General features: G+C 40.8%; 1 protein-coding gene and 2 non-coding genes across 3 annotated transcripts; all 3 read right to left on the reverse strand.

The window, feature by feature from the left end:
- Positions 1 to 1525: 1525 nt before the first annotated feature.
- TRNAL-CAG (transfer RNA leucine (anticodon CAG)) lies at positions 1526 to 1605 on the reverse strand. The gene has a single exon. It is a non-coding gene; the product is annotated as a tRNA-Leu (tRNA).
- Positions 1606 to 13407: 11802 nt separating this feature from the next.
- On the reverse strand, positions 13408 to 13487 carry TRNAL-CAG (transfer RNA leucine (anticodon CAG)). Its single transcript has one exon. It is a non-coding gene; the product is annotated as a tRNA-Leu (tRNA).
- Positions 13488 to 17779: 4292 nt separating this feature from the next.
- On the reverse strand, positions 17780 to 18694 carry LOC148771243 (uncharacterized). Its single transcript, XM_088817556.1, has 2 exons — positions 18000 to 18694; positions 17780 to 17921 (listed from the first exon to the last, which is right to left on the reverse strand). Exons 1-2 carry the CDS (start codon positions 18692 to 18694, stop codon positions 17780 to 17782), a joined length of 837 nt encoding a protein of 278 aa, XP_088673682.1.
- Between the last annotated feature and the right edge of the window lie 4920 nt (positions 18695 to 23614).

The raw sequence follows: 23614 nt of genomic DNA on the forward strand, positions 1-23614 counted from the left end.
CAAACGCCGGAGACCGGCGGTCTCCGGCGGTCAACGCCGGAATCTGGCCGGAAAAAAAATATTTCAGAAAAAAAATTTATTTTCTGAAAAAAAAAAAAATTTTGGGGGTTAATGTGATATATTTGTTTAAATCCGGGGTCAATGTGTAATATTTAAGAAGTTAGAGCATAATGGGTGGAATTGATAAGAATTAGGGTTAAAATTGGGGTCAAAATTGAAATTAGGGTTAAAATTGGTTAATTGATGAAATTGGGCTAAATTGGGGTGTAAATCATGAAATTGGAGTTGAATTGGGTTTCAATGAATTGGGGGTAATTTTGGTATATATAAAGGGATTTTCCTTATTTGCAAATAAGTTTGAATGGGGTGGGTTTATTTGAAAAACAAAAAGGGTAAATTACACACACCCCCTGAGGTAAGCTTAAATAACTGTAAGGTCCCTGTGCAGTATCGATAATTACATTCACCCCCCTGAAAGGTAGTTAAAAACTCTAACGGGATAATGCATTGGATACATTATTCCGATAGGGTTCTAATGGACTATTGGTTTCAGGAAGTGGTGAAGACAACTAAGAGTTATGGGTGATTTAAAAAATATTGGGGGAGCCATGTCACCCCATAACTCCCCATAACTCTATGTTATCTCCACAACTAGCTAAAAGTAATAGTCCATTAGAACCCTATCGGAATAATGTATCCAATGCATTATCCCGTTAGAGTTTTTATCTACCTTTCAGGGGGGTGAATGTAATTATCGATACCACAGGGACCTTACAGTTATTTAAGCTTACCTCAGGGGGGTGTGTGTAATTTACCCAAACAAAAAAGTTGGATGTCCCTTTTTTTAATTAAGTGCCCTTGTCATGGGCCTATTTGCCATTACCCCTTTAAAAAAAATCTAATTTTTTTAATATTGAGAGAAAGCAAGTGAGAAAGAGAGACGTAATATTTAAGATGTTTAAGGAAAAGATATTATATATCTTAATAACAAAAGTAAAAACAAGTGGATTAATTATATAATGACCCTTGTGTAACTCGGGATTTTTTTATCAAAGTTTCCCTTTTTTATAATTAGTAATTATATTTATTACAAAAACTTTTTGAAATCAATTTTTTTATGTTTGTAAATGCATCTTTTTTAAATAATAATAATAATAATAATAATAATAATAATAATAATTACAAAGATGCCATAAAAAAAATAATAATAAATAATAATAATAATAATAATAATAATAATAATAATAATAATAATAATAATAATAATAATAATAATAATAATAATAATAATAATAATAATAATAATAATAATAATAATAATAATAATAATAATAATAATAATAATAATAATAATAATAATAATAATAATAATAATAATAATAATAAGGTTCATGTTGAAATTTTATTTCACTAAAAAAAATAAAAAAGAAGATAATTTGAAAAAAAACAATGGAATTCATTTTATTTCACTAAAAAAAATAAGAAAAATAAAAAAAAATAAGGAAAAAAAAATAAGAAAAAAAAATGTCAAGAGTGGGATTTGAACCCACGCCCTTTCGGACCAGTACCTGAAACTGGCGCCTTAGACCGCTCGGCCATCTTGACGTCAATGATCAAAATTGCTACTCACATTATTTATTTTAATGATACAATTTATGTTATATACGAAATTTTGATGAAACTTGTTATTCATTATCAAACTTCCAAACTTTGTACACAAACTTTTTTTTCCCCAAAATACAAAGCAATTTTTTTCTCTTGATTGGGTGTTATTACTAGAATTTATAAAAGGTTGAAATTGAATTGCAAATTTATTATTAGGTTCATATTGTAAAAAACAATAGAATTCATTTTATTTCACCAAAAAATGGAAGAAAAAAAAAAGGAAAATTTTTTTAATGATACAATTTATGTTATATACGAAATTTTGATGAAACTTGTTATTCATTATCAAGCTTCCAAACTTTTGTACACAAACTTGTTTTCCCCGAAATAGAAAGCAAATTTTTTCTCTTGATTTCGTGTTATTACTAGAATTTATAAAAGGTTGATTTGCAAATTTATTATTAGGTTCATCTTATATATAAAAGAAAGAAACGCTGGGCAACCCTAAAAAATCATAATGTTATTTCTGTAATTATTTATTTTTAATATTTTTCTCTACTAATTTGTAACTATTTATTTTCAACAATTATCAATCTTCTATTTTTCATCAATATATCTCAAATCTTAAGAGATAGAGATAGAAATACGATTTGTCAAATGTTAATCTATATATTTCGATTATAAATATTAATATTGATGATGTAAAAAATAAATCACCTAATGTGTTGAAGCTGGGAGAGCAAAGTAGGTCACGTGCTCACGAGCTAGATAGTCCTGAGAACTTTAATTTGCTCTAGGATCCTGCGAACAGAAAACACGTAATCTAAGCCGGGGGTTGATCCGGCGGAAACCCCTCCGACGCTCAAGTTAGACGTGAAGATAGTTGGTAATTGTAGAGAGAATTTCTCAAGAAGAATTGATTGAATAATAATAACGTACCTTCATTCGATGAATTTAAGTTCTATTTATACTTTATTGATTGGGTCGAGACAATTTATCGGGCCCAACCTTATTTGGGTTTGATTGGGCCTCTGTAGAAATAACTATTAAGTTGGGCATGTGGTCCAGTAAATGTGGGCTATTGGGCTGGGCCAATAGGCATATCATTAAGCCCCCCACTCTCGAATCGATGTGGGAGCGAATTGGAGAGAGGTGCCGGATCGTGTCGAGAGTAGAATTGGATTTCAAATACTTGTTTGTGTCGTTGAGGTGAGGATAATAATAAAATTTTATTATTATTTTTGTTGTCCCATCGGTGAGCGGATTCATATTTAAAGTGCTTTAAATATAAATTTGTGCGTAGGAGTAGGTAATTCCTTGTGAAAGCAGGAGAGAGGAGTATCAAGAACCACGTCGAATAAATATGGGTGAGTAATACTATTTTTTATTTTATATATCTCCGTAACATATTTTGCTCCATATACTCCGTTGTAGAAAATAATATATTCTCTGGGGTGAGAAGATCCTCAGATAGAAGGATTTATATGTCCCAAACGGTGAAGGCGAAACAGTTGAAAATTATCCTGCGAAAGTCGATTGTAGAAACCGAGATGACCTTTGGAACCGTAGGGAAGGTAATTGGGTCGAGTTCTGGTAAAAAAATTGCACCGGAGAAAGAAATCGCGCGTACCGATTGCACGCGATTAGGTTTATCCGGAGAAATTGCTGCAGAACCAGTAGACGAAGCCGCACGGCTCGAAGATGTGAGGGGAGCCGCGCGACTCGGCTCCGCGCGAAGTGGAGCCGCGCGATCTGTGTGTGGAGGTGAAGCCGGACACGGAGCCCGGAGTGGAGAGAGAGTGGTTAATTGGGCTGGGGTGGGTGGTAGTGGGGTTGGTGGGGGTAGGGAGGAGAGAGAGAGAGAGAAGGAGAGGGTAGGTGGGGTTGGTAGGGGTAGGGGTAGGGAGGAGAGAGAGAGAGAGAAGGAGAGGGGTAGGGGGGGTGGTGCTGGGCGCGTCGCGCGGGGGGGTGGGGGGTACCCGCGCGACGCGCGGGAGGGGGGGTACCCGCGCGACGCGCGGGAGGGGGTGGGGTCTGGGGCGCGTGGACGCGCGTCCGGCGCGTCCGCTGCGCGTGGGGGCGCGTCTGCGGGTGCGTGCGGGCGCGTGGAGGGGTCTTTTTCGGCCGTTTTCGAGGAGCGTCAACTCGTGTCTTCTCCGGGTGATTTTTTGGCATCAAATGTTGATATTCCTAATATTAGTGATGATGTTGGTACTAGTAGGAGACGTCTTAGGTCTCAATTTGTGGACTTTGGGAGTGATAGTGAAGAATCCCTTAAGTCGAGTTCTTCTAAGGAGTCGGAGGGATCCGAGGGATCCGAGAGTGATGTAAATCCGGATGGAGATGCGGGAGATGGTGATGATATTCCACGAGAAGATTTCATTATAGATAAAAATAAAGGGAAGAAAATAAAACCACTTAATTTGAGTTTGGTGGATTATGATACTTCGTTAACCGAATCTCAATTCGGTATTCTCCGTCAGCTAGTTGGGGCTCCGAGGAATATTGAGATGCTCTTACCTAAAAAAGGTGAACGATTGTATGCACCCCCCGTAGGGTTCCACACCCAATACGTCGCATATTTGACATGTTCCTCGCAGATTGTGCCTCACTCCACTCTTTTGAATGTATGTGAGGAATTTCGGATAGGATATAGTCAATTAACTCCGAACGTGATTCTCACGTTCGAAGCTTTTCGACAAAGAATGATCGAAGTAGGATTACCGATTAGTGTTGAGATGTTCAAGGCCTTGTTTACCCTACATCGTTCAAGTGATTTACCCTTCTTCTGCACACATCCTCGGGTTCCTTTCAGATTTTTGAAGAGTATTGGCTTGAAGTGGGATAAATGGAGTACTTTATTTTTTTATGTAAGGGCTCCGACGTCTGATGTTCCGCTTGTTTGGAATCCGGTATGCGAATCTTTTAAGATAATGAAGAATATGAAGAAACGTATTAAGGAGTCGGGGTTGTGTGCTTTGGAGTTCGATCCGAGTTGTCTTATTCCAAAGGGTCGGGCGCCTACACCGTTGCGTGTAGTCTACATGTTTTATGCATTTGTGCCTTATTTTGTGTTGTCTCTGCTGTTCTAATAATTTTTTTTTTTTTTTTTTTTTTTTTTTTTTTTTTTTAGATGGGTGTATTGATTTTGCGGCTCTTCGGAAGAAAGCTACTGGAGGTGCGAAAAAGCAAGCGAAGAGGGATCCTTTGAAGCAAGCGAAATCAAGTAGTAGCAAATCGCGCGAAGTGACCCGCGTGGAGGCTCCGCATGCAAGCGGAGATGATCGTGATCATAATGTTGAGGGGGATGAGTTGGATCGATTGGTTAATAATGGGAAGGATGAGATGGTTGAGATCGAGTATGTGCCTGCACCGAAACGGCCTCGAGTGGATCCTGAGGTTTCTCATGTGCCTCCAGGGGGTGCAGGCAAATGCTTGTTCACGTATGGGGTGAACCGAGAGGGGAAGGATTCTTTTTGGGATACGACCGATCATACTATCGCGCTGAAGAAGACTGAGGGTTTCGTTGGGGAGTATGACCGAAGTCGGATGTCGGGTAAAGGTCGTGCTCATATGCTTTCGTTGGCTGGCGGAGACATGTGTCGGGTAAATATTTGTTTAATTTAATATGTTTTCGTTTTAGATTATAAGTCTCCATACTCTAATATTTTCTGTTTGAATTTTGATATAGCTTATAGCTACGTGGAGGTATCTAGTGGAGCAGGAGGAGCAAGTCGAAAAGACCCATGATGAGGAGCGTGCTGGTTGGGAGGCAAGGGAGAAAGAGCTAAAGGCTCAATTGGAGGCTGCGGAAACCAAACTAGAGGTGGCCGAGACTCTGTTTATTCAGAGGACCGATGAATTGGAGATTAGTAGAAGCGAGACCGAGGCGAGTAAAATTGAACTGATGAAATTAGATCGGTGCTATGACGAGCTGAAGGAGAAGTATGATGCCGAGAAGTTTACGGGGAAGAGGTTTTTGGCTTCTTCGGCTGGAGCAGCTTATAAGGAATCGGTTATGTTAGAAGGGGAACGTCGCTTTCAGAAGAGTGATATCTGTCGAGCTATGATCGAAGATCGAGCAATAGCTGGGGTTTATGCTCCTTTGGTTAGGACGTGTCGTCAGTACTTACGCAAGGTTGGAGGAATTGACGAGAAGATTATTCGAGGTATGGAGGAGGACATTCCTGATGATGGGGAGGATATTGATGTCGAGTGTACTGAAATTGCCTCGGATGCGGAAGCAGATGATCGAACTACCGAAGCTACTTCTGCTCGTAAAGTGTAGTTTGGTGTGATGTTGTTTTTATTTTCCTTAGAAGAAGACTTGGTTTTTTATTTTTATTTTTATTAAGTGGGTATGTCCACTAGTATTTTTGCATGCTTCATGACTTGGTATTTGTTTGCACCTTGAGACGTTGATTTTGCTATCAAAGTTATTGTTTCTTTTTATTCATTGATTTCGCACTAATGTTTTGCATATAGCATTGTTCGAGATATTCTTGATGAGGGGATCAGTCTCTCAAGATTTTTTTATAATTTTTTGGGATCGTGCCCTTTATTTTGGACCTCGTAGGTCGGAGTATTATTTAGTCCATGGCCACGTTTTAAGCATGAGGACCCTGAAAATCAAAATAGAGAGACGCAGATAATCCAGCTGGCCAGGCTATATGGACTATCTTAATTTCTCTAAGTGTTTTTAGGGTTGAAGTGAGATGAACCCGTCGTAACGGTTAAGTAGTATATTAACAATAACTTTGAGAGTAAAGTAAAAACTTGATTTAATCATTAATAAGAAATGCGAATTGTCATAAGCTTCCGTGAGGCGAAGGGAAATAACTCGTAAAAAACAAATAAATCGAACTATTGAAAAGTAATCTATGTGACTATAAGAGATTTTATTCTTCTTCCACGTCTTCCTTGTGCTCATCCGTGCTTGGTGTAGGGTAGTATGTCTACTGTCTTTTGGTGTCTCTTTGCCTGAAAAGTATCGGGGTAAAAAAAAATTCAAGTACTTGTATTGAAGACTTAATAGTTTCATAAGTTGGAGTGATGCGTATTTGGGATCACGTACTCAATATTGGGACTTTTTCTGTTCCTCGCATTCCGAGATATGATAACAACTCATGAGTTGCGGTGGATTGCTGCGCGACCCTGCCTGTCAAAGGAGATGGCGTTATTGTTTAGTATAGAGACCCACTAATGTGCTTGTGATATGACTTAGTAAAAGTGGTGTTACCCTTAGTGAGATAGTACAGAGTATCTTCTCTCTTTGGGTGAATGGTGGTCGGTAAGCATCCTCTCGTAATTGGCTCTTAATCTGTAAGAAGATGATGAGACGTGTTATGGAAGGTTGATGTAGATAATATCACTAGCCCCCCAGTTTGGGAGGGATGTTTACACACCTCGTTATGGAGTCCCTTCTCGAGCTTTTAGAGACATTTTTGCATGAAGAGAGACGTGGAAGGTTGTGAAGCCTGCAAGGCGACTTTCGTATGAGGAAGATGTAGATGTAAACTTAAACAAATTTGATTTAAGATGGATGTATACCTCAAGCGTAGAACCTTTTGAGATTCCCTATATTCCAGGTTCTGGGTATAGGGTGTCCGTCGAGGTTCTCGAGACGATATGCTCCATTGTTAATCACTTGTGTGATTTTATATGGTCCTTCCCACTTCGGGTCGAGTTTACCGATTGGGCGTGAGGCTTCGGCTTTGCGGAGAACTAAATCTCCTACTTGGAAAGAGCGAGGGCGGACTTTGGAGTTATAAACTTTCGCCATGCGACTCTTGTACATTTGCTGTCTGATGGATGCAATCTCTCTTAGCTCGTCGACGAGATCGAGGTTAGCCCTCATTGCTTCTTCATTCTCCTCTGGTGAATAATTGATGACTCTCCAAGAGGGTTCGCCAATCTCTACGGGTGCTACAGCCTCTGTTCCAAAAGCTAGGTTAAATGGAGATTCTCCTGTTGCTGTTCGTGGGGTTGTTCGATATGCCCACAGAGCATTGGGTAATTCTTCAACCCACTTTCCCTTGGCACTTCCAAGCCTTGTCTTGAGATGTTGAAGTATCGTGCGATTGGTTACTTCAGTTTGACCATTTGCTTGGGGGTTTGCCACCGAAGTGAAGAATTGCTTAATAGATAAGCCAAGGCACCAACTCTTGACTTTGTCTCCACAAAATTGTGTTCCATTGTCCGAAATAATGGAACGGGGAATGCCGAAGCGGCACACAATGTTTTTCCAAAGGAATTGGATGACATCTTCTTCTCGAATGCGAGCTAAAGGTTCTGCTTCTACCCACTTGGTGAAGTAATCTACAGCTACAATGAGGAACTTGCGTCCTCCTGTTGCTGGTGGAAAAGGACCGACCAAGTCAACTCCCCATTGAGCGAAAGGTATGGGACTGTCAATCGGTTGCATCAATGCTGCGGGGAGATGAAGGATGTTAGCGTGTTCTTGGCAAGGCTTGCATCTCTGCACTAGTTTTTTCGCATCTTCATGCATGGTGGGCCAATAGTAACCTTGTCTCAATATTTTGAGAGCTAAGTTTCTTCCACTTAAATGATTACCACAAATGCCTTCATGTACTTCCCGAAGCACATAGTCTGCTGCTGATGGGTTAAGGCATTTAAGATAGGGGGAGGAGAACCCTCGCTTGTAGAGATCTTCACCTATCATTAGGAAACGGGCCGCCCTTACCTTTATTTTCTTCGCTTGGGCGATGTCAGTCGGAAGTTCCCCGCTTTTGAGATAGTTTGTAATGGGGGTGATCCAACAGGGTTCGCTCTCTTCAGCGCAATTCACTCCGTCGGTGGAGACTATTTCTGGTTGGGAAGCCGTGAGAAGGGTGATTTTCCGGCTTCCAATGCTTGCCATGGAACTACCAAGTCTAGCCAACTTGTCTGCATCAATATTGTTGGCTCGTGGTACTTGTTTTATCTCGTAGCTATCCAATTTTGAGAGGAGGGTAAGTGCAAGAGCAATGTACTTTGCCATGGATTCTTCTTTGGCTTCATAGTTCCCAAGGACTTGGTTGACCACCAACTGGGAGTCGCTGTGTACTATGAGTTTGCGAGCTCCAGCTGCTAAAGCGAGGCGGATACCAGCGATCAAAGCTTCATATTCGGCTTCGTTATTGGAGGCTTTGAAATCAAACCGTTTAGCATACTCGAATTCATCGCCATCTGGCTTGTTAGTACAATACCCGCGCCTCCTCCTGTAGCGGTAGATGATCCATCAACATTGATGGCCCAAGTGGGTATGGATGTGCTCTCTTCCGATGTAGTCATCTCTACTACAAAGTCTGCTAGGATTTGAGCTTTGATGGCTGGGCGTGGTTTGAACTCAACCCCATATTCACTTAGCTCTATAGCCCATTTAGCTAATCGTCCGGAAGTCTCGGGACTTCTCAATATTTGTTTAAGGGGATAGTTGGTGAGAACTATCACCTGGTGCGACTGGAAGTACGGACGTAACTTTCTGGCTGCATTGATGAGCGCGAGAGCAAGTTTCTCCATATTAGTGTAGCGGTGCTCTGGGCCTTGGAGAGCTCGGCTTATGTAATATATCGGTTGGTGACCTTTTTCACCATCCCGAATGAGCACTGCGCTAATGGCATCAGCAGAAATGGCCAAGTATAGGAAAAGAGTGTCTCCCGGCTGGGGCTTCGTTAGTAGGGGTGGGGAAGTGAGATATGCTTTCAATTCTGTGAAAGCTCTTTGACAGTCTTCATTCCACTCAAACTTTTTCCCACCTCTTAGTATCTTGAAGAAAGGAAGACCCTTATCAGCCGATCGGGATATAAATCGGTTTAAGGCTGCCAAACAACCATTAAGTTGTTGGACCTTCTTAATCGATGTGGGAGGGGCCATGGAGGTGATAGCTTCAATCTTTGCTGGGTTGGCTTCAATTCCCCGTTGTGATATCATATACCCTAAGAATTTTCCGCCTCGAACTCCAAAAGAACATTTTAGGGGATTGAGCTTCATCTTGTATTTACGTAAGATGGAGAAGCATTGACTTAAATCGGTTAGGTGATCCGCGACTTTAATACTTTTGACAAGCATGTCATCAATGTACACTTCCATGTTCTTACCAATCAAGTCCGCGAACATCGTGTTCACCAGGCGTTGGTAAGTAGCTCCTGCATTCTTGAGACCGAACGGCATAACTCGATAGCAATAGATGCCTTGGTCAGTAATGAAACTAGCTCTCTCTTGATCTTCTGGGGCGAGCAATATTTGGTTGTATCCTTGATATGCATCAAGGAAGCTGAGAAGTTCGCACCCTGAGGTTGAGTCTATGAGCTGGTCGATCCTTGGTAAGGGAAATGGATCCTTCGGGCATGCCTTGTTGAGGTCGGTGAAGTCTACACATAGCCTCCACTTGCCTCCGGGTTTAGGTACTAATACCACATTGGATAACCACTCGGGATACTGAACCGATCTAATGTGGCCTGCATCTAAGAGTTTTGCCACTTCCTCTTTGATATGTTTGTTGCGCTCAGGACCGAAAGTCCTTTTACGTTGCTTGACCGGTTTCAATCTTTTGTCAACGTTTAGTCGATGCAATGCTACTTTCGGAGGAATTCCCGTTAGATCTTGAGCTTTCCAAGCAAATACGTCTCCATTTTGCCTAAGGAAGTTAACTAGCTGATTCTCCACTTCTTGATCTAGATCAGAGCCGATGCGGAGAAGCTTAGAATTATCTCCGGGTATGAGTTCTATTGATTTTAGTTCTTCAACTGCGGCTAGCTTGGCGGTGTCGTCGGGTACGCTGATTAGGATTTCTTTATCAGCTTCGATGACCGCGTTGACCCATTTTCGCTTATCTTGTCTCGGGGTGTCGTCTCCTTTCCCTAAAGGATTAGGTCTCTTAGAGGGTTCACGTAGAGCTCTTGCATAACATTCTCGAGCGAGACGCCTATCTCCAAGTACCTCTCCCATCCCGTAAGGAGTGGGGAATTTCCACTTTTGGTGGTAAGATGAAGGCACGGACTTGAATGTATGGATCGCGGGCCTTCCCACGATGATGTTATAAGGGGATGGCTTGTCGACGATAAGGAATTTTATCATTTTCGTTACTCGACAAGGATCTTCCCCTAAGGAGATGGGTAACTCTACTTCCCCCATGGATAAAACACCTTCTCCCGTGAATCCTTTCAGTGGTGTAGTGATGGGATTGAACCGTGCGTTGTCTATGCCTAGCTGCTTGAATGTGTGGAGATACATAATGTCGGCTGAGCTCCCACCGTCCACTAGTATCTTTTTAACTATGAAGTTGGCCACCGTTGCAGTTATCACCAACGCATCGACATGATCTTCATCTGGTCCTTCAAGGTCTGAGGAGTTGAAGACTATGCCATGATCAGGTCTTCGTATTTGATAGACGGATGCGGATGGAGAAGCATGTTCTTGATTCATGCGTGCTGATCGAGCGAGGGTGCGTCTCGCATTTTGTGAGTCGCCACCTGCCGGTCCTCCGGAGATAAAAGAGATGATTCCTCGGGTGGGTTGGTTATCATTGTTATCTGGGTCGCGCCGATGACCCCCATCCTCTCGTCGTTGTTGTTGATCTCGATTGTTATCTCGGCGTGGAAGATCATCACGACGCTTATTTCGAGGCTTATCAATATATTCGCTTAAGTGGCCTTGCTTGATCAACCTCTCAATCGCCAATTTGAGTTGCGCACATTCCTCAGTAGTATGCCCTTTATCTCTGTGGAATCGACAATAGCGATCCGATTTTTCTCGTTTCGCATTGGGTTGCATTGGGCGTGGAGGCTCTGCCAGACCTTTTTGTTCAATCACATGAAGTATTTCGGTGAGGCGAGTATTGAGTGGAGTGAATCGATTATAAGTTGAAGATGATTGGCCTTGAGGTGGGGGTGGAGGACGTCGATCATCTCGTCTCCTAATGTCAGGGCGGTCATCTTCTCTCTTCCTCTTGGGAGGAGCATTGGCAGAAGCTTCTTCTATGCGTATATATTTTTCAGCTCGATTTAACAACTCATCTAAGTTGCCAGGAGGTCTTCCTGCGATAGATTCTTTGAACCTACCCGACTTCAGGTTTTGCTGCATAATCCCTGAGAGCATATCTTGTCCTACACTGGGAACTTCATGAACAGCCTCCACAAAACGCCTGATGTAGTTGCGGAGTGTTTCATTGTCTCTCTGTACGATAGAGAAGAGATGTGCTGGAGTTTTAGCATATTGCTTATTTATGGCGAATTGGTTGGTGAAACGCAATGACAACTGAGCGAAAGTGTCAATTGATCCTGTGGGCAGAGCGTTGAACCAATTCATGGCTCTCTTGGATAGAGTGGTGCGAAACATCTTGCACATTGCTGCATCTGTCGGGCCATATAGGTCCGCCATAGCGTGGAACTTCTCTATGTGTTCCTGCGGGTCGGTAGTTCCTTCGAACTGAGGTAAGCCCGATACTTTCACTCCTTGAGGCAATACCTCGTTGAGGATGTTTAGGGTGAAAGGACTGCGCCTTGTTGGGACTGGCGCTCTTCCGTCAATTGGATTGTTCAATCTGGGGAACTGGTTTTGGCGAGATACTCTACTATTTATCTCGTCTTCCCCTTCATTAAAGAGATGAGCTCTTCGTAGAGACGCATCACCCCGTTGGAGCGAATGGTGGCGTTGTTGTCTGGGTTGTGGCTCCATGTGATTGGTAGATAGCTGCATCCGGGATCTTGGATCTGAGGTGGATGAGGATACACTTATCCGATCGTCATTGTTCTGGGCCGGTTGCTGTACCCTGGGTGGCATTGCGGGTGGAGCATTAGCTGGGATCACGGGGGGAGCGTTAGCTGGGATCGCGGGGGGAGCATTTGCTGCCATCGTGGCGATATATTGCGCCACCGCATCAATGGCGGCGCGAGTAGAAACTTCTGTTATCATTCGTTGGAGTGCCTCCTCGGTTATTTGAACCGTTCGAGAAGCAGGTAGAGGTGGAGCCTGTAGTGGAGGATCGGCGAGTGGTGGATCCCGAGGGGGAATCACCTGAACCTCACGTGGTGGATCCGGAGCACGTGGAGGAGGTGGCAAGCCAGAGCCTCCTCGAACTGGGAGGTTGTTAGCTGTGTCATTCTCTCTCCGAGTGGACTCAGGAGGATCTTGCTGGCTACGTGATCTGGTCTGCATTCCCACAGACGGCGCCAAAATGATGATGTAAAAAATAAATCACCTAATGTGTTGAAGCTGGGAGAGCAAAGTAGGTCACGTGCTCACGAGCTAGATAGTCCTGAGAACTTTAATTTGCTCTAGGATCCTGCGAACAGAAAACACGTAATCTAAGCCGGGGGTTGATCCGGCGGAAACCCCTCCGACGCTCAAGTCAGACGTGAAGATAGTTGGTAATTGTAGAGAGAATTTCTCAAGAAGAATTGATTGAATAATAATAACGTACCTTCATTCGATGAATTTAAGTTCTATTTATACTTTATTGATTGGGTCGAGACAATTTATCGGGCCCAACCTTATTTGGGTTTGATTGGGCCTCTGTAGAAATAACTATTAAGTTGGGCCTGTGGTCCAGTAAATGTGGGCTATTGGGCTGGGCCAATAGGCATATCAAATATATAAGATTTTTTTTTTAAATAATGTGATATAAAATATGAATAATACTACATTATTAAATTGATTTTTTTTTTCACTTTTAAAATAATATCACGTGCATCGCACGGGAGAAAAAATGCTAATATTGAAAAAAACAATAGAATTCATTTTATTTCACCAAAAAATGGAAGGAAAAAAAAAGGAAGAAAAAAAAAAGGAGAAAAACATAAATGTCAAGAGTGGGATTTGAACCCACGCCCTTTCGGACCAGTACCTGAAACTGGCGCCTTAGACCGCTCGGCCATCTTGACATCGATTGACAAAATTGTAATTATACTATATTTAACGATCCATATATATATACTTACTTTAGTGAGAATGTTTTATTTCTTTTTTATTATTTTTGAAAGAGAGAAGATTTTTTGTTTACAAGTTACCAATTTTTGAAATTTTATTATTATAACAATTACAATATTTCATTAGTTTCTAACCGCCTATAATTGCCTCTATAATCAGTGGCAAATCGATGATTCTATTTAATTGTGATCAAAATTGAATATATATAAGTAATACTTAATACAAATATTGGAAAATAGGTTTAAAGGGGTTGCTCTCGAATCCTGGGCAGCGCCCCCAATTCTTTTATTAATTATAAACATATAAAACAATACAATTATGTTAGAAAAATAAAATTTAAAAAGATTGTTTCTAAATTTTGGGAAAATTTTCGAAAGATTGGGAGAGAAAATTGGTGAAAATATTAAAAAAAATGTAAATGAATTTAAGTTGAACTTTGAAGAGAAAATTGATGAAAACATTAAAGAAGAGGTAAAGGAATGAGGTTTTTGCTACTAAATACATATAGCCAAAAATCGTTTGTGGGTCAGTCTCTATACATGCATGTTTTTTTTTAACTCTGCACTCCCTACTTTTTTAATTTGCGTACAGTTCACTCCCCCACCTGAAATGTCTGGAATACCCCTTAGTAATTGATTTTTTTATTTTTTTTCCTTCTACATTTCATACAACCAAACTCTCAACCTCTGGTCGCCGTCGTCTTCGCCGCCGACCCATTGTTCTCTCCGCCTCTGGTCGCCGTCGTCATCGTCGTCCAGCCCATTTTTCTTTATGCCACTGTTTTTCGTCGACCCATTGCTCTCTCTGCCTCTAGTCGCCGTCGTCTTCGTCGGCCAGCCCATTTTTCTTTATGCCACTGTTTTTCGTCGTCTTCTCTCTATTTGAACTCTGTCCCTCGCGGTCCCCTGTTCTCTGCTATCTACGGGAACAGTGAAAGCAAAGGGTGATGGCCAACAGCCCCACGTCGAAATGCTAGCAAGTTACCGATCAAAGGGACAACTTCATATCTTCGTAAACAAGAATAATGCGACTATAGCGGACCTTTATTTGACTGTAGGACAGAAGTGGTCTGATGTAAATTAAAGTAAGATAGTACTTGATTACCTAGCCCACAGTGAAAGAATTCACTAGAGGTTGAACACCAACGAGGACGTGCGCACAATCTGTCGATGCATTCGATTATGAAGATGAATATCATTGACCTATTTATGAATAGAAACGATAGAGACGACGAGGTTTATTTGCGTGACAACGGTCAAGACAATAGAAGGTAAGTATTCGCTTATTAATGTGTAGTTTAATGTATTTATTGTACATATAACACGTATAAACATGTGGTAAATATATATATGTAAGTGAATGTAGTATTATATACTTGACGATATACTTTAGTATCCACTCATGACACATATTGTAGATAATGGATCTTGACAACGTATCGTTTCACAATAAATATAATATAGTCGTTGATTATTGCATAAGCTGCAGTGATTAATGTATTTATTTTTTCATCTGAAATGTTGACATTAGTTGAACAAGAGGATTCGAACGACTATATGAAGACATTGTTTTAAAGGAGAGGGCCAAAGTTTCAGAGGTGCTGATGAGTTTAAAGTGATGCTAAAGAACTATTGTATTGCCGATTTGCGATCATTTAAGTATAACAAAAATGATCGGCAAAAAATCATAGTTATTTGCATTGATGCGGGATTCAAATGGCAAGTTTGTGCATCCGTGCATGCGGCAATTTCGTTATTTTGCATCCTAAAATGTGAAATGGATAGTCTTCGTTCAAGAAGTTATCCTAAAGCTGATGCAAATTGGGTTGCAGCTATCGTCAAGAAAAAATTAAGATATACGCCAGCATACATACACATTGAAATATTGAGTAATATCCCAAAAGAGTGGGTTCAACAATAATTAGATGTTATTTATTAAATATTATACCCAACGGAAGATAATATTTTCAAAATTTACAGCATTGCATTTTTTAGAAGATATTTTGAATAATATAATTTAGTTATTCCTTTCAATAAACGATAAAGTTTTAAGGTATTAAATTTAAAATACCAATTAAATGATCCTTGATGTACATGGGCCAAAAATATGATGTAGCCCAAAGATTATAATTATAATATTTGGGCCTAATTATCAATTAAAAGCCCAAGATCACATTTCAGGCCCATAGTAAAATTCCGTATATAAATGCTTCACGTTTATAAGAAAATGTAATTATTATTCGATATAGGCATTAGAATATTTTCTTCTCGTATTCCTCTGATATTCTTCTCATGGAATCCGGACTGAATTAAGCATCAGAGGGTTTTCCCCGGAACCAAGCTCCGGCACCCCAACGTGTATTTTTCTTACGCAGAAAACGCCTAATTCCATCAAATTGAAGAAGATCATATCGGCTCTTGAATATTCGTTGTAGGTTCAATTTGACGTGATTCGAGTTAGCTTATTGTTGACCGCATCATTATGAATTCGCAGGTTGTCACTGGTTGGACAGGTCTTCGCAAGCGTCTTGAAGACTACAGGAGGGCGATTGATGTTATAAAAGATTCAGAAGAAAAGGCCGTAAAAGCAAAGGTCGAGAGTGATGCTCGTGCAGAGATGGTTGCTGCTGAGATAAAGATCGTCAAGGAAGCACAAGACAAAACAATGACGGCTTTAAAGAGTATAACGGAGATGTATTTTGAAGAGAGGCAAACCGGCGCCTTTTTCTTGGCATCTAATAAAGGTAAGAAGTTCCTGGAAGAAATGAGAAAACAAGAGCTGGAGAGGTACCATAAGGAGGAGTTTGCACGAGATGCCACTCTAGCTTCTGTTGACTTGTACGATGAGGTGGTTCTTATGTGCCAACGCCAGTTGAGGGAGAGCGGTCAAGTGTCCGAAGATGTCATTAAGCTACTCGGGCAAGACATTTCAGAGCCGAGTGTAGTACCAAGTACTAAGATGATCCGTTTTGAGGAGACGACTGTGGTAGAACCACTAGTTGATGCTACAATGGTTCTGAAGGATAGCTCGCCTCCTGAGGACGCGGATGTTGGAAAAAAGAAGACTGTAGCGTAGCTTTTATTTTTCCTTTATTTTAGATTGCTTTTTATCATTAGGAAATACGCAGTTGCATTTTAAATTTACTTCCAGTTGAACATCTTGATTTCTTTGAATTGCCATTTTTCTTTGCTGATTGTTAATACTTTATTTCTCTTTACGAAAGTTTTGTTGACTCCCAGTTGTATCACATTTTGGAATTCTTTAACTCTCGAAAATTGTTTGTTTGTACTTTTATGTTTATTAGAGAGGTGATCAGTCTTTCTAATCAATGAAAACTCTTGAACCCACCCATTATCGAGTGAAGTGTCACTCATTATAGTAGGGTGAGTTTTTGAATTCCTTGTTAATGTTCTTGAACCACCTAGGATAACCTTTTAGGTGGCGAACAAATCATGATTTCGAAACGTTGTAAGGTGATGTAGACATGTCACCTTCAGTGTCGAGACAACTCAAAAGAAACAGCTCACACAAAATCTTTGGCCGAAAAAAAAAATGTCTGTTGCATTAAGACATGAGGAGAACATAGGGGCCTCATTAAAAACCTTGTTGGGGAAAACAAGGAACATAGTACCCCTTCTTACATCAAGCGAAAGGAAAATGCATAAAAAAAAATACGTCTTCAACATAAAAACTGTACATAGTAAAAACTTCCAAATCTACTGAAAGAAACGCTTCAAATTGATAATGTTCCAAGTGCGAGGAATCGTCCGTCTGTCAAGATGTTGTAGACGATATGCACTAGGATTGACTATTTCCACTATTTTGTAGGGCCCTTCCCATTTTACATCTAACTTGCCAATAGGCTGACAGGTCAGCTTTACGCACTACTAAGTGACCAACTTGAAAAGTACGTGATCGTACCTTGGCGTTGTATGCACGAGCCATACAAATCTTATACTTCTGAATTCGAGCTGTTGCACCCTCTCTTATTCACCAAGAAGGTCTAAATTGATTCGCATAGCCACCTCGTTATTCTGCACTTCATAGTATCTTGCTCTTCAAGAAAGCTCTCCAATCTCGACTGGGGCGAATGCCTCCGTTCCATACGCTAAAGAAAAAGGTGATTCACCAGTTACAGATATGTGAGTGGTACGGTATGCCCAAAGTACATTATGAAGTTCTTCTACCCACCTCCCTTTTGCATTTCCAAGTCGAGTCTTCAAATGTTGCAGTATAGTACGATTGGTCACCTCAGTTTGTCCATTAGCATGTGGATTGTATAATGAGGTAAAAAATGCTTGATGTTCAAGCCTTCACACCAATCTTTCAACTTTGAACCGGCAAATTGCGTTCTGTTATCTGATATTAATGCACGTGGTACACCGAATCTGCAAACAATATTTTTCCATAAAAAACTGATAACTTTTTTTTCAGAAATTTTGGCGAGTGGTTCAGCCTCTACCCACTTTCTAAAATAGTCAACTGCAACGATGAGAAACTTCCTTTGACCTGTAGCCACTGGAAATGGGCCTATCAAATCAATACCCCATTGTGCAAAACGTATGGGACACTCCATTGGTTGAAGCAATGCGGCCGGTTGATGGGCTATATTGGCGTGTAACTGACGTGCAGTGCACTTTTTAACCAACTCCTTTGCGTCTTGGAGCATGGTAGGCCAAAAGTACCCTTGACGAAGTGCCTTTCCTGCCAACGTTTTCCCCCCGAGATGATTAGCCCAAATACCTTCATGAATTTCTTGAAGTACGTAGTCCGCTGCTTGTGGCGTCAAACACTTCAGAAATGGTTGAGTGAAACCTCTTTTATATAATTCATCATCCACCATGGTGAAATGAGCGGCTCGGGTACATATTTTACGTGCTTGAGACTGGTCGGATGGGAGTTCTCTTAATGTTAGGTATCGCACCAACTTATCTTTCCATGTCGATTCAGCAACCTCATTACACATCACTACATCTAAAGTGTCAATTTTCGATCTGGCAAAAACTAAAAAAGTAATCCGTCGGCTATTAATATTAGACATTGAACTGGCCAGTTTAGATAAACCGTCTGCTCCTTCATTGGCGGTTCGCAGAATTTGCTTGACTTCAAAATCTTCAAGCCGCATTAGTAACTTTTTGACTATAGCAAGGTATTTCGCCATCTTTTCTTATTTTGCATCATAAACTCTCGAGACTTGATTCACTACAAGTTGCGAATCACTATGTATAACAAGCTTTCAAACTCCAGCAGCTAGGGATAAACAGATCCCTGTTATAAAAGCTTCGTATTCCGCCTCGTTATTTGAAGCGTGGAAATCGAGCTTGATTGCATATTCAATTTTATCTCCCTGTGGACTCTCCAACACTATGCCAATTCCACTTCCACCGATGGTAGAAGAGCCGTCCACATAAGCTAGCCAGGTTGGAGTTGAATTGTTTTCTTCAAATCCTACCATCTCAACGAGGAAATCTGTCAACACTTGAGCTTTTATCGCTGGACGAGGGTTATACTCCAATCCATATTGGTTTAATTCAACAGCCCACTTGACCATTCTTCCCGACGCTTCGGGACTTGACAATATATGCTTCAAAGGGTGGTTGGATAAAACTACTACATGATGAGAATGGAAGTACGGGCGTAACTTTCGAGCAGCCGTTACTAAAGCAAAAACCAGCTTCTCCATATTGTTATAGCGTTGCTCAGCTCCTTGTAGCGCTCGGCTAATGTAGTATACTGGATGGTGTTCACGGTTTACTTGCTTTACAAGAACAACACTTACTGCTTTTGGCGCTACAGCTAGATAAATGTACAATATATCTCCCGTTTATGGCTTAATCAATAAGGGTGGCGAACTCAAATATTTCTTCAAATCTTCAAATGCTTGTTGACATTCATCGGACCAACGGAAGTGCTTTCCTTGACGGAGAATTTTGAAAAACGGTAGCCCTTTTTCGGTTGATCGAGATAAAAACCGATTAAGAGCAGCCATCCGTCCTGTCAGTTCCTACACTTGTTTTAAAGTCTGAGGAGGCGACATTTTCATGATAGCTTCTATTTCTCGTTTCGAAATTAAATAACCCAAAAACTTTCCTCCTTTGACTCTGAATGTACACTTCTCAGGGCTGAGCTTCATTCGATACTTTCTCAAAATAGTAAAACACTCCTCTAGATCCTTAGTATGATTTGAAGAGATAACGCTCTTAACTAACATGTCATCTATATAGGCTTCCATGTTGCGTCCCAGCATGCCATCAAACATTGAGTTGACAAGACGTTGGTAGGTGGCTCCAGCGTTCTTCAGTCCGAAGGGCATTACCTCATAGTAAAAGATTCCTTGGTCGGTTACAAAACTTGCTTTTTTCTGGTCTTTCGGGGCGAACCTTATTTGGTTATATCCTTGATAAGCATCAAGGAAACTCAGCAACTCGCATCCTGATGTTGAATCTATCAATAAATCAATTATTGGTAAAGGATATGGATCTTTTGGACAAGCTTTATTCAAATCTGTAAAATCCACGCATAACCTCCACTTGCCTCTTTTTTTCTCTACCAGGACAACATTAGCGAGCCACTCTGGATATCGGACAGGTCGGATATATTTGGAATCCTGCAATTTGTTAACTTCCTCCTTGATATGTTGACTCCTAACTGGCCCAAAAGCTCTTTTCTTAAGGTATTCTCGGTAGATCTTCTCCGCTCCAGGCAAAAACATCGGAATTGCTTCGTAGGAAAGCAATAATTGCCTCTTCCACCTCAGGCTCTAAGTCAGCTCCAATTTTGGTCATTTTAGATGGATCTCCTGGTACCACTTCAACTGTTTTTAGCATTTCAACTGCCGCCAGTCGCATGTCTTTGTCAGGTTGATTTTCAATAACATGCATTTCTTCATCTGTTGATGAACGGGCCAACTTCTCTTTACCTCGACTTTTCAAAGATACGTCGCCTCGTCCACCATGTCGTTTCAAAGGTCCCATCGTTCTTTGAATTATATTAGCATAGCATTCTCTCGAGATGCGGTGCTCTCCAACTTCCTCACTGATTCCTTGGGGAGTCGGGAATTTCAACTTCATATGATACGTTGAATCCACTGCTTTAAATTGATGAATGCTTGGTCTCCCTAAAATCACGTTGTAGGTTGACGACGACTTGACTACCAAAAATTTCACCATTCGAGTTACTCTTCTGGAATATGTCCCAAGGGAAAGAGGTAGTGTGATTTGTTCGAGCGCTTCCACAACTTCACCTGTGAATCCGATCAAAGGGGTTTTGACCGGTGCAAGTTGGGCGTCAGCGATTCCCAACTGCTGGAAAACATCATAGAGGATAATATCAGCAGAGCTACCACCATCAACCAATAATTTGCACACCCAAAAGTTGGATAAGGATGCTGAAATCACAAGTGCATCATTATGTTCCTCTCGTTGGCTTCTTTCTAAATCCAAATCGCCAAATGTCAAACCTTGGCCACCTGATTGCACTTGAAAAACTGATTCAGGCCAACTCGGGGGAGATGAACCGTTTGGGATAAGATGAGTATTCTTAGCCTTTCGCAACAAAGCTCGTCTGGCATTTCAAAGATCGCCACAAGAAGAACCTCCTGAAATCACGTTTATGGTTCCAGCTGTGGGTAAATTATCTTCACGATGTCCATGTTGACGCTCTCCTTCCTGGCGACCTCTTAGTTGCTCGCGATTTCGACCATCTCGTCATCTTTCTTCCTGTTGACGATCGCGTTGCTTAGTTACAAATTCTCTTAAATAACCTCGTTGTATTAATCTTTCAATTTTTTGTTTCAAATTGAAACAGTCCTCCGTATCGTGCCCTTTGTCGCGATGAAAACGACAAAATTTATTCGATTTCTCCATTTTCGCACTCTCCTTCATGGGCCTTGGAGGTTGGACCAAACCTTTTTGTTGCACTATAAGAAGCACCTCACTGAGCCGCGCGTTAAGAGGTGTGAATTGTTGAGTTCTATGATGAGTAACACGTCGTTCCTCTTTCTTGGGCATCTCACGTCGCCCTTCTTCACGTTTACGCTTCTTTTGAGTCAAGCTCATCGTCTCTTCAATGCAAATATATTTATCCGCCATGTCTAGTAACTCGACAAGATTGCGTGGCGGTCTTCCTGCAATAGATTCTCTGAACCGCCGGTGCAGTAAATTTTGTTGAATTATACCCGCCAAAACAGCATGGTCAATAGCCGGGATTTCCTGTACAGTTTGAGAGAAACGTTGAACATATTCTCTTAACGATTCATGCTCTTGTTGAATAATAGTGAATAAATAAGCTGGCGTTCTTGGATATTTTCTGTTGATGGAGAATTGATCAAGGAACTTATGAGTTAGTTGCTCCATACTTTCAACAGTACCTGCAGGAAGTTGATTGAACCACTTCAAAGCATTTCCCGATAGGGTTGTTCGGAAAATTTTGCAATATGCAGCATCACTTAGACCGTATAGGTCTGCTTTAGCTATGAACTTGTCCAAGTGGTCGTGAGGAACGCCAGTTACCTCATAGTCTGGAAGTTGTGGAATCTTCACACCTGCAGGTAGCACCTCAGCCAAAATAGCTGTAGAAAAAGGACTTTTCCGAGCTGGCAAAATTTCTTGGAGGCTTCCTTCAGCGATGGAGGAAGCAACATAAAGCAATGCGGTTGCAATTAGAATACTTGTTGTCCAGTTGGTCGCTGAGTATTTGGCGGCTTGGGCATTTTTCGCTTAGGAAGAATTTCCTCTTCCTCTTCTGGCTGAGAAGCTTGACTTCCAGCCTCTTCATGCGAATTTGTCGGGTGCCTAGCGTGTCTTCTGGATACGGATAGTGCTGCTTTCTTAGGTGACCCAGTTCGACTATGTGACTGTGAAGCGCGACTCGGAGATGTATATTCTACGCTATTATGGGCAGTCATAAATTTTGCTACTGCTTCCTCAGCCGCCTTCTTTGTAAATTTTTCCATCATTATGCAAAGCGACTCCGGTGTAATTGTGAACGGTACAACATCAGCGGGAGGGATTGGAAGTGGTGGCCTTTGAGCTCTACAACTCGTGGTTGGTCATGGGTGGATTGTTCTTCCTCACCGCTAGCACCGAGGATGTTCTTCGATCGAGTTTGCATTTCTTAATGCAGTAACACCGCGGTTTCCCACAGACGGCGCCAAAAATGATGCGGTCAACAATAAGCTAACTCGAATCACCTCAAATTGAACCTACAACGAATATTCAAGAGCCAATATGATCTTGTGATGATCTTCTTCAATTTGATGGAATTAGGCGTTTCTTGCGTAAGAAAAATACACGTTAGGGTGTCGGAGCTTGGTTCCGGCGAAACCCTCCGATGCTTAAGTCAGTCCGAATTCCAAGAGAAGAATATCAGATGAATACGAGCAGAAAATATTATAATGCCTATATCGAATAATAATTACCTTTTCTTAATAAACGTGAAGCATTTATATACGGAATTTTACTATGGGCCTGAAATGTGATCTTGGGGTTTTAATTGATAATTGGGGCCAAATGTTATAATTATAATCTTTGGGCTTCATTATATTTTTGGCCCATGTACATCAGTTCTTAAGGAGGTTAATTTTACAAATAATACTTTAAGGGGGTAAGTGTTACATATGGTACAATTTAGGGGTGTAAAGTGTATTTAACCCAAAAAAAGCAAAATGACCTTAAAAAATGGGGTACATATTACATCCTTAAAGTATATTCTATGTAACACTTAACCCTTAAAGTAGCATGTGTAACATTTACCCCCTCAAGCATAGTTTAATTTGTATTTTAAATTATAACACCTAAAAATTTTATCTTTTATTAAAAGAATTAACCAAAAGAACAATTAAATTATACAACTAAAAATATATAAATGCAATACTTTAAAATTTAAAATATTATCTTGCGTGGGGCACATATTTAATAAATAACATCGTTGTTGGATCAATGAATCGAATATATTCATATCGACAAATGATAAGAAATCAGTACATAACTAATAGTAATCTTCAGTATTTAAATTTAGTTTAGCTCATTAATTTCTTAAAATATATTTTTATTCATTATTATACAATATATATTACTTTATA

The sequence above is a fragment of the Erythranthe guttata genome, chromosome 4, assembly GCF_056151865.1.
Source record: "Erythranthe guttata isolate IM_541 chromosome 4, IM_541, whole genome shotgun sequence".
Classification (NCBI taxonomy): Eukaryota; Viridiplantae; Streptophyta; class Magnoliopsida; order Lamiales; family Phrymaceae; genus Erythranthe; species Erythranthe guttata.

Coding starts and splice junctions, on each gene's coding strand:
- LOC148771243 (XM_088817556.1), bottom strand. CDS start 18,694: ATGGCGAAATACCTTGCTATAGTCAAAAAGTTACTAATGCGGCTTGAA. Junction 17,922..17,999: donor GCAGTTGACTATTTTAGAAA/GTGGGTAGAGGC, acceptor TATTGTTTGCAG/ATTCGGTGTACCACGTGCAT.